Here is a 12,260-nt window from a genome sequence, read left to right on the forward strand (position 1 = left end):
TTGGAGAGGACAGGATTGACTATAGTACTCTAAATGGAGGAAAGCAAATTTCTTCCTAAGCATTCAAATCATTTAAGTGAAACAAAGGTACAGTAGTGCTAAACTAAAGATTTTGATATACAAATAAGGCTAATTTTCAAGGTACAAGAAGCCAGATACTACTTCACTAACAAATGTAAAAAAAACATAGAAGGCTTAGGAATGCCTGTGACACTGTTTCCCTCCAGGTGATGTGAGCAGAGACTTCCTAGATACCTAGGCTTACTGATATTCCCACATCTCTTCTCAAATTTGAATGTAAAGTAGAAAAATATTTCTATCTTTTAAAAAAGGTTAATATCTAATTGAACCATAGATGATCTATAGCTGGGGCTTCTACTATTTTCTATCTGGAGACCATTTGGAAAAAGGAAAATGGAAGGCTGGCCCTGTACAATGATGGTGTAGGTAGTTCACTCTGTGGTAGGAGCTGGTATGTCAGTCACTCACCTGGCATTTCTGAAGCACCTATTATGTGCCATTCAATTCACTAATTAAGCACTGGGCAGAAAGAGAGGCAAAAAAACAGTCCTTGCTTTCAAAGAGTTCTGAGTCTAATGTGTCAGAAATCCCCTTTGCTTCAAGTGCTATCATACTGTACCTAGTGATATTATGCTGTAAGCTCCAAAAACATGACTGATTTAAACTTGTTAATTTAAAGTTTAATCTCTCCAGCACCTATAATAGTGTTCTACAAGTGGTAGGCACTTAATAAATATTTAATAAATTAGTAAGTAGGGGCTAAATGTAGTTGACTGCTTCAGATCCATCAGCCAGATTATAAATTACCACCCATTACAACAGGTCCATCATTCTTTTGAAACTTAGTTCAACGAGGAAACAAAAACTCTTCATGAACTTCTGAGAAGCCTCCACATTAGAAAAATTCACAAAGTTATGATGACCTATATTAAAGAGTGACTCACACATAACTGGGAGGATATAGATCCTTAATTATCCCACCACTACACTTATTAGGAAAGTAAAGTTATGCCCATGTAATATGTAATCTACTGATAAACAGCATATCACATGTAACTTGGCTATAACTACTTTATAAATGCTTGTTGAATTGAATATTATAACTACATGGAAGAAACAACTGGATGGTAAAAATTTGCATAACACAGTCTGATTCTATTTTCAAATGTCACTATCACCTAAAGAAAAAGTTAGGAAAAGCTGGGTTAGTTTATGAAGCACTTTTTGACAGGTTCCTTGAAAATTCTTTGTAAACAATAGATAAAGGAGAAAGTTTCTTACCTGTAGTCATCTAACTGTACTAGAAATCGTACAATGTCATGATGTGCTTTCAATACCAGCAGTTCAGTGTAGGGATTCTGAGTTTGCTCCTCACCTATCGTCTGTACTGGAGACTTCTTGGAACCCCCAAAAAAAAGAAAAAGAAAAAAAGATGATTGTGATTTAAGAATCATTGGTGAACACCATGTATAGCCTAAATACTGCCATTCCGAATACAAAGTTTAAAAAGTCACAGGAAAACATGTTCTAACATGGTATATCATTTTCTGTAACCTCAGCTGAAGGATAGCTGACTTTAAGGAATGCATTTAGACACATTTAAGTCATTTTAATAATGCCATAAAAGGTTGCTTATACTCAGGGGGCTGCTTCTGAAGTGGTTGTCACAGAAATAAACTTCTTGTGATCAAAGAAGTAAAAAATTAAAATACATCAATAAGAGTCAGGGCACTATATATTCAATATGTCATACACAATTATTTCTTCCAACCCAATTCAGGGAAGAGGAAAAACTGTTGGCATGAATTATCCAAAGATATACATACTAACAGCACACATTTATAATTCATTTAAAATATATACAAATTATTTTTTCTGAAATTTAGAAACTATAATTTCTATGCAATAGAAATTACCCCAGAAATAACTATTTTTGTTCTAAATGGGCCATCAAATAGATACAATAATTGGTCATGGTAGCATAACTAAGAAGAAACTCAGGAATCAAAATCCAGAATCAGTATTTTTGAGGTTCACTTCTTTTTTCTTTACAAATTCTCCATTCTAGTACTGATGAAGTAGTGAAATGACCAAAATCAAAGCAATGTAGAAACACTTTCCTATCTGCCCTAAAAATAAGAGGTGATAAATTCTCTTTTGACACTGTGCAGAAATGGGTTATTTTTATGAATATGAATGATGAAACCAGAGATGAGTCACACTAATATGTGTGGGATATATATATTAATTATACTACAGTGATCTCATGTTCATATGGGCAGAGGGCAAGACTGTTGGTTGATCTTTATGTGTTATTGTTTGTGTGGAATTATAAACCTAACAATAACTAAACCTGAAGCACTAGAAACTGGTCAGAACCCAGGTCCACAGCATCCTCGGATTAAGGCACCATTTTGGCCTGGGGAAAAATGGGGCCAAGTAATACCTCCGGGGCTTAATTCTAGAAGAGTAGATAGCTAGGAAGGACCACAGTCATCCAGTTCTATTCAGTGGGCAGACCATTTTCCAGCATTATTATTTCTTACGCCTACTGTACTCCTTGTTTCCTCAGTTCTCATCCTTTTTGACTCATCTGCAGCATTTATCATGAGTGGCCACATTCTCTCCCTGGATACTCTTTCTTCTCTTAGTTTTCATGACATCACTCTCCTAGTTCTCCCTTTTCTACTTCTCTGGCTACTTCTGACTCATTGCCCGCATCATGTCCCATAACCACAGGTATTGCCTAAGGCTCTGGCCTGGGCCCTCTTCATTTCTCTGTCTACCCTCTCTCTTGGTGACTTCATCATTTCCCATGGGTTCAGATATCATATACAGGTAACTTAACAGATTCTATATATCTAGCCCTTGTCTCTCTACTGAGCTTCTGTTCTGAATCCCTATTGGACATTTAAAGTAAATATCTTTGAGAAATCTCAAATTCATCTTGTCCAGGAAAGAACTTATTTTCATTCCCCATTCCTCTTCCAAAGTTCCCAATTTCTGCCAAAAGTACCATTCTTCCAATTTCCTAGGTTCATAACATCAGCATTATGCTTAGCTCTCTACTCTCTTCACTTCACATGCCCAATCATTTCTACCTCCATAACATCTCTCCAATCTGACTCTTTCCCTCTACTACATGGTCACCACCTAATTGCTGGCCCTTAATCAACTCTTATCCAGACCACTGAAAAGACCTCCTAATTGGTCTTCTTGCCTCAAGTGTCTCCCCACTGAAAACCATCCAACACACAGCTGCCAATGGAATACTCCTAAAGTATAAAGAAGCCTGACCATGTCACTCCACTACTCAATAAACTCCAATAGCTCCCTATTGCCTCTAGGTTCACATATCAACTCTTCTGTTTAGTTTTTCAATAACCTGGTCCCAACCTATATATCCAACCACACATTATTCCCCTTCTCTCAGCTCCACAGACCAGCCAAATTAACTTTCTCTGTTCCTCACACACAGCACTCCACCTCCCATTACCATGCCTTGCACTGGCTATCAATCTCTCATGAATGGAATACACTCTCTCCTCACCTCACGGAATCCCTCACTTCAAGATCTAGTTTGAGCACTAACTTCTCAATTAAGCTTTTGCTAAGACTTTCAATTGCTAGTGCCCTAACTGCCTTATATTTAATTTGAACATACTCATTTGTTCTTTGTAATATACTTATGAATGTACTTGTCTCACATGATGAATGTAAGTTCCTTGAGAGCAGGGACTTTCATTGTTTTTGTATACCCAGAGCTTCGAATGTATGTGGTAGACATGTAATAAATGTTTAATTGATCAATTCATGTTGGGGAATCCCGGTGGTGCCACACATTAGGAAGTTCAGGAAGAAATAAGATATTGGCAATATCTTAGGTCTGGTCAAACTTTTGGTCTTAAAGCCAAATCAATGGTGACTCTGTCCAGGGATTTTTCATTACAAATGCTGAATGACTCCATTATTAAGCACGGCCAGTGATGAATAAGATAGTCTGGTTAAATGAGAACTGTCATATGACTTGTATGTGAATTTTTTAATCATGTGGGATGTTGAATGTAACCTCAAATTTATTTTTTCAAAACTTTGAAAATTCCAACTGCCAGATGTGAGCAAATTAAGGAAAGGAGCAGAACTGTTTAATCACATAGGCATGGTGTGTTTAAAAAAAAAATCCTTTAGATTTCGTATGAGGAATAATAAAAACAATTCAGCAAGAATTTATTTCTAAAATCCTTAGTGCATGAAGTAAACTGGTCAATTAAAAAAAATATTCAAGTTGATTGGGGCCAACATTATTTATAGGCTCATGGGATCTTAGGTTCAGAGATGGAAGAGACCTCAGAGATCATCTAATCCAACCTCACCCTCATTTGACAAATGAGGAAACTGAGGTCCCATATTCCAAATGAACAAATTTACTATAGTCAGACGAACTGTGTAGATTTTGTGGGAAATCCAAAAATAGTCAATAATTTAAAAATCTTGTTTACTTGATATTCACTTGACAGAATGACCTTTTTTTAGATTTTACATTTCCATTTTACTCAATTCATCAAAGGTGAAGGGAAAGAAGAGGTTCACTATATCTGATCCTCACATGAAATAATGAGGAGACAGCTGTATTCTATTAGCAAACAACAAAAAGTTTAAATAACAGCTGACTTTTAGAATATTCTCAAAAGTCTTCCATTGGAGTACTTTCCATTGCTTTAAAAAGTTGTGTCTGGTGCAAAGATGGCAGCCAAGTGAACAAGCATGTATTAAGTGCCTATACTATGTGCCAGGCACTAAGAACTGGAGATTGAAAAAAAAAACACTAAAGAAAAAGGCAAAAAAGACAGAGGGAGAAAACATGAAAAAACTATACACAAACAAGCTACATACAGCTAGGTGTCTTGGAGGATAGACAGCTGGAGCTGGAGACAATAGGGCCTGGGTTCAAATGTGACCTCTGAAAGGTACAAGCAGTGTGACCCTGGGCAAGTCTGCCTCAGTTTCCTCAACTGTAAAATGGGGATGATAATAACACCTGCCTCCTCGGGTTGCTGAGGCTCAAACGAGATATCTGTAAGGCACTTAAGCACAGGGTAGCCCTTTAACAAAGGCTGGTTCCCTCCTCCTCCCCTTCTTCTCTACAGGTGCTTAATAGAGTGCCTGACACATAGCAGATGCTTAATAAATGCTTGCTCCTTCCTCCCTTGAATTGTGGATGACTGCTGAGGGGGAGGCACTCGCACTAAACAGGAGGGACCAGGCTTCTTGCTGAGGCGGGATCTGACAGGAGGCCCAGTGGCAAGCACGCAGTAGGCACTTAAATGCTAACTGACTGAGGGCCAGTATTGGAGGCCCAGGGGCGGGCAGGGCTGTGTGTGCACTTTTTACGCTACGCACCCCCCAGTGCCTGGCGCCTGGCAGGTGCCGGGCAAATGCCCGGAGGGTGGAAAGCTCCCCGCCCGAAGCTACAGCCGGCCTAGGGTCGGTCCCCCCGCCCTACCCGTCCCCCTCGGCATCAGCCGGACCCACAAACAGCGACACCCACGTGCGAGCCCCGGGGGATGGGGTCGGGGCTTTCCCAGGGGCCGGAAGTCCGGGCCGGGCGGCCCAAAGGCGAGCCCTGTGCGCTGCCCGGGAAGCCCGGCTCCGGCCCAGGTCCGAGGACGGCCCTTCTCCAGCCAGACCCCGGGGGCCTTTACCTCGGCCAATCCCTGGGGCTCTCGGCCTCCGCCGATCAACCATCGCAGCATCCGGGCAGAGGAGAAGGAGGAGGAGAAAGAAGAGGGGGAGCCGGGGCGTCTCCGGCCCGAGGGGAGGAGTCCGATCTCAGGACTCGCACCCGCCTCCCGGAATACGGATGAAGATGAAACTGGCGGAAGAGAAACGAGGAGGGAGGCCTTTTGTCCCTATGTTGGCTCCGTAGCGCCAAGTCGGGGGAAGTTGGCCGCTGAACTCAGGGCTGGGATCGGGTCGGGGGTGGGGCTGGCCAATGGTTCTGGGTTGCACGCAGGGGCGCTGCTGCGGCCGTCCCCGGGAGCGCGCGGCGTGCGCTCGAGGTTGCGCGGAGAGGAAGTAGCTCTTGCGGCCTCTAGTGGTTGCAAGTGGAGCAGACGCCGGGGTCCGGGCGGGGTCGCGGGGAGGGAGGAGCGGGAGAGGCACTGGCAGAGATGCAGCTCGCTTTGTTATGGGGCCCAGAAGCTTTCATAGCCTGCTGGGGAATAGGGAAGAGGCACGTGGCATTTGCATGCATCCTGACTGAGGCTGGATACATACATAAAACGTAGGCATGTAGACATGACACAGACATGTGATGTATATGTACATTCACCTGCATGTTCATACTGAAAATTTTACAATCGGCTCTTGCGTGTGAACTGGCCCTGTATGTGTGTCTGTCTGTATGTACTGTATATATTTTATGTGTGCAAAATGTATATATCCAGACTCAATCTCTAATCCACACAATCTATACATATATTATACATATTCTAGACATAAAATGTTACATACATGATATATACATACATTATGTTATGATGATTATGTATACTATGTATACATTACAACATATACTATAACTATAACACATTCCATTATAACATATACATTATAACCATATACTGTATTTGTTGTTCTGTGGTTTCAGTTTTGTACAACCCTGTGTGACCCCATTTGGGGTTTTCTAATACTGGAATGGTTTGCCATTTCCTTCTCCAGCTCATTTTACAGATGAGGAAACTGAGGCAAGCAGGGTTAAGTGACTTGCCCAGGGTCACACAGCTAATTTGAAGTCAGGAAGATGAGTCTTTCTGACTTAAGGCATAGCTTCTGTCCACTGTAGTATAATACTTATACCACATACGTTATGATAATCATATTATATGCACAATGCAATGTGCATATTATATAGCTGTATTATAATAATTGTATATATATATGTTATATGTGGTATATCCAGCCTCAATATATTATATATATAATCTAATATATAATACCAATATAATAATTATATAAGAAATTGTATTACACATATAAAGTATATAGTGTGATAGATTGTATTATATACATTATTAGATTGTGTATATAATATATGGCGTGCCAAGGCTGGATATATGCATAGTATTATGTGCAATATATACATAAATACATTCATACAGGGGTATGCTGGAGCCAGTTCACACAGAAGAGTTGATTGTTAAATTTTCAGTGTGAACATTTTTACCTCGGAAATGGGGAAACACTACAAATCAGGGCCTGCTTTATTGTTTTGTTGATTGTCTGGACTTAAGAAAGGAGAAAATGTTAATAATGCAGATTAAACTTAAAAGTGGGTTGTGCATAAGTTTATATTGGGAGAACTGGTTGTTAAACATTTACCAGCACACCCCTGAGTCACCTGCATAGAGCTATTTAAACCCATGGGTGCTGATGAAGTCACCTAGAGAGAAAAGAGGGCTCAGGACAGAACCTTGGGGAACAGCCACAGGTAGGCGATGATATGCATGGTGAACCCACAAGGGAAGCTGAAAAGAAGATGGTCAGACGAGTAGAAGAGCTATGAGAGAATGGTGTTGCAAAAACCCAGAGAGGAAAGAATATCAAGGAGGAGAATGTGGCCAACAGTGTCGGATACAGCAGACAGGCTGGGAAGGATAAGGACTAAAGAATGACCTTCACAATGGCAATTAAGAGACCATTAGTCAAAGGAAACAAACAGGTAGGTTTTTTTTATGAAGAAATCAAAACTATATCTTATCATATGAAAAAATGCTCTAAATCATTACTGGTGAGAGAAATGCAAATTACTATAACTTTGAGATATCATCTTACACCTATCAGACTGGTTAAAATGAAAGTTGCCCTTCAATTATGGAAAGGCTAAAAAAAGTTGTGGTATATGATTGTAATGGACTACTACTATACTATAAGAAATGATGAGCTGGTTGATATTTAGAAAAACATTGAAACACTTGGACCTAGGAAAAAAGATGCTATCATCGTCAAAAGAAAGAACTCATAATTAGGAGTATGCAATAGTGTGGTTTTACAAATATGTATATACGTGTGTATATATATTCATGTTTAATTATAGCCTTCTCTAGGGTAGGGTGGGGAGGGAGGGAGAAAAAAAAACAAAAAATGCACAGCAGAGAATAAAAGAAACTTAGAAGTACAGAAGAGCTGGGTAGTGTTAAAAAAAAAGTAGTATTTATTATATAGTTTTTTTTAAAAGTAAATAATTTGAAATGGAAATTTATCGTTTTATATTGAATCATCTCTTTATGTTCTGCTATGTACATAATAAATAAAAATAAGAAAATAAGAAAAAGAGATCATTGGTAACTTTGGAGAGGGCAGTTCCAGTTGAATGATTAGATCATAAGCCTCAGAACCAAAAGGTTGTGGAATAATTGAAAGAACAAAAAATAGAGGCAGCTAGTATAAACAGCTTTTTCTGGAGTTGGGCTGAGAAAGGGAAAATATATATATGACAATAACTTGAGAGGATAATAGGGGTCGACTAAAGGTTTTTAAAGGATGGAAGATTTGGAAGTGTTTGAAAGCAATAAGGAAGGAAGGCAGTAAGGAAAGGCTGAAAATCTCCAGAGAAAGAAGGGATTATTAAAGATTTAATCTGTGGAGGAATATGGGGAGGGATTGGATCAAAAGCATATACAGAAAGATTGACCTTGGCAAGGAGAAAAGCCACCTCCTTATCAGACAAGAGGAAATGGGGAGAGATGATGTCAAGGGGCTTTGAGATAAAGAGAAGGGGAGAAGGGAGAACTCAACTCTCCTCAATTTTCTCAGTAAAATAAGAGTCTGGTTCTCAGCTCAGAGGGTTGTACAGTGAGATTCAGGTATTGGAGGCTTAGAATGAAAGAGAATGTTTGGAATAGTTTCTTAGGGAAGTAAAATAGGGAATCAATTCGGGAAAACCGAAAGGTACACCTCGCCTCAGTGAAGGCCCAGTTGAGGCTGGGTAACATGGATTTGTAACATAGCCAGTCAGCACAGTTGTGAGACTTCTTCCAACTGCATTCAGCAGTTTGTGAGTAATTGTATGGTTTTTCCTTTTTCTCAAAGAAGACCATGACATCAGGAAGATGATGCTATGACTTGCAATTGATTTAAGTGAGGGAGGGCTGTGCAAAGTCACCAGCCTCACTTTCTTCTCTGGAGCCATCTGGGTCCAATGGCCAAATATAAATCAGGACAACTGGAGATGGCCCAGGATGCAGTGGGAGACCTTGGCCTTTTTAAGCTAAAGTCTTCCCAAGTTCTTGTGAGTAGTAGCAGAGGAGGCAGATGATGGGAGTAACCCAAGGCAAAGGTTTGGCAAAAGATACGTAGCTCTAGGACAAGGGGGAAAGGAATTCAAGGGCAGAGGACATAATAATTAAAGTCACAATCCTCCTTAAAAGGTCATGATCCATTCCAAAATCAAGTAGAATCAAAATGGCTATTAAGTTGAGATGGGAGAAGGGGGAAAAAGAAGGTAGAGCACGGGTGTGAGCCTGAGAAAGTACTGAAGGGTGGGGTGATTGGAGTTCTCAGTGATAGTGGGAACTCGTTTTAAGTGGAGTGAGTCGTAAAGAGAAGTGTACTGACAGGAGATTATGATCAGATAGAGAAATATCAGAATTTCTAATTAGAGAAGAACTTGTGGATAATGGTGAGATCTAGTGCATGACCTTCCTTATGGAAGGTAGAGGTAGAGTGAAGGAGTAGAACGTAGGATTTAAGGAGACTGCAGAATTAGAAGGTTATAAAGTTCAAGGAAGCATCTTTGTAAATATTAAAGTATCCTAGTACAAGGGAAGGAATTGGAGGAGAGGAAGATGAACCAAATACCAAACTCCTTGAGAAAGGAGAGGAAATTGACTTGAAGGCCCATATACCACAGTCTCCATAATTTGGATTAGGTAGAAAATTTTGACTGAATGGATTGCAGAGGACAGAAGGCTGCCAAATAATAAGAGGAATCCAAAAGAACCATTAAGGAATGAGGAGTATTCTGGTTTCCCCCCAGCACCAGTGGGGTGAGGATGAAGTAGAAAGGGAGAGGAAAAGCTCATCCAGTGCTGGCGAAGATAGCTGGGGATGCAGTGCTGTCAGGTGGAATCCAGTTAGGGTCAGCAGATAGAAGTGTGGGTAAAAGAGGTCCAGAGCAAAGGAGAGTTTAGTTACTATGTAATTGGAATTCCAGAGGGCACCCTGAAAGGGGTGAAATGAAAGGCTGAGAAGGATGGAGAGAAAGAATGGGAGGAGAGTACAGGGGATTGACTAGTATAGAAACCTGGAGAGAAATATGAAAAGTCCTAATAATGGGTGGTAAATATATAATGAAGCTCAAAGTCTTCAAGTGTGTGTTGAAACAGGCACTGGGCAAAGCCGGAGGTGTGTGTGGGGGGGTGTCCACCTGCTTGGGCAATGGGGGAAGGGGTTATTGGTCCTCTTGACTACAGGAGGCATTCATTTTCTGGAGCTGCGTCTGGGTTTACAATCCACCCTGGCCACTCCAGAGGAAGAGCAAGAGCAGCCCTACCAGCCTAAATTAAACCCAGACCAAGGCCTTTCAGGCTAAGACGTAAGGAAGGTAAGGAAGGATCTGGTTTGAGAGGGAAGATGTGTGTCAGTGAAAATAACTTCCAGATGAAGTTATTTCAACACGTGATTGTCTGAAATTCAAGTCTGAAATTCAAGAAAAAGGTCAAGGCTAGAGATATACTTTGAGAGGGTATGGACCCCTAAGCAATGGGAGTGGGGAGAATTTAGCAGCACAATACTGATACACATTCAGGAACACAGGTCCCTTCAAATTCCATTGTCAGACCAATTCTACAAATTGCCTCAGTCCTTCCCTTCCCCATTTGTAACAAACACTCTGAGATTTAGATACCATGATACTCAGGTACTAAGGGAAGGGGACCTGGGCTAATTCTTTTCAGCCCTGCCTTTCACAGCTCAGTAAAGAGCAGAAACATTTCACCTCCAGCACTCTCCAGGCCTCTGGACCAATTGATCAAAAAAAAAAAAAAACAAACACTTATTAAGTCCCTACTAAGTACAGAGCACTGTGAAGTACTACCTGCAATGCAAAGAAATATAAGCCACAATCCCTGCCTTCAAAGACTTTATGATCTAGTTGTGGAGATAATAGATGCATATAAAAGACAACTAACAAAACAATACGGAAGCACTAAAAGAATGGCAAAGACAATAAAAGTTCTGGGGAAGGGAGAAATCACTATGCCCTGAGATGGTCAGGGAAGGCGTCCCAAAGATGGATCTTGAACTAGTGGTAGAATTCAGGTTGTTGGAGGGGAAGGGAGGGGATGATGTGATCAAAGACACATGGTATGTTCAGAGTGAATACAGTTGGAAAGGGAGGCTGAAGTTGGGCTGTGGAGGATCCAAAGTCAGACTAAGAAGCTTCTCATTAAAAAGATGGGTTTTGTTCAGTATGGTGATGTGATTTACAAAATGTTTTAGGAAGATTCATCTGTCGGCAGTGTGTAAGAAAGATTGAAGAATAGGAACACAAGATAGTACCCCATGGTCCAGGCATGAAATGAACTAAGGAGACATCAACGGCAGTAGAGAGAAAGGATACATTATCAACAGCATTATGAAAGAAAACTTAATTGCTTGTATATGGGGCTGACTGGGGCCAAGAGAGAGGAAGAATTCAAAGACAACTATAAGATTTCACACCCAAGTGGCTAAGAATTATGATATCCTGATAGAAGAAAGTCAGGAAGGAAATTAGTCTTAGAGAAAAGATGTAAAGTTCACCCTCATATAAGCTGAGTTTGAGGTGGTGGAGGGACATCCAATAGAAATATCCAGCAGACTTATGGAACAGAAATTCAATCTTAATGTGTCTTTTCCACTGTTCAGAGGGCTTTGAGCTTGGTCTAAAGGTCTCTTCTCAGTTGTAAAGCAGTTGATTATACATGCTTTGCTTCTACTTAGAGAGATTTTTAAAAAAATTAGCAGGGCACTACTAGCAAAGTAAAGTACTTTTTGGAAGCAAGGTAATATATAAATCTAATATGTTGTCAACATTTATGGCACAAGAGGCATGTGCTATCATTTTTTAATTTGTGGTATTACAGTTATTATTCTTGTTATTATTATTAGTCCAATTGCCCAGAAATAAGTAATTAAGAACTTGTAACTACCATATATGACTATCTGTACTGAATTGCTGGCATTTCCTTCCATATCAT

At 40.3% G+C, this 12,260-nt stretch overlaps 1 protein-coding gene across 1 annotated transcript in view; it reads right to left on the reverse strand.

Annotated features, from left to right (window-relative positions):
- Positions 1-6,023, reverse strand: part of WDR41 (WD repeat domain 41) — a 69,202-nt gene extending 63,179 nt beyond the window's left edge. The window contains 2 exon segments of the mRNA XM_020998416.2: positions 1,303-1,418; positions 5,724-6,023. Coding sequence (XP_020854075.1) covers positions 1,303-1,418; positions 5,724-5,774 — 167 coding nt within the window. The 5' untranslated portion in view covers positions 5,775-6,023.
- Positions 6,024-12,260: the final 6,237 nt, after the last annotated feature.

The sequence above is a fragment of the Phascolarctos cinereus genome, unplaced genomic scaffold (assembly GCF_003287225.1).
Source record: "Phascolarctos cinereus isolate Bilbo 61053 unplaced genomic scaffold, phaCin_HiC Scaffold_4;HRSCAF=312, whole genome shotgun sequence".
NCBI classification, from domain to species: domain Eukaryota; kingdom Metazoa; phylum Chordata; class Mammalia; order Diprotodontia; family Phascolarctidae; genus Phascolarctos; species Phascolarctos cinereus.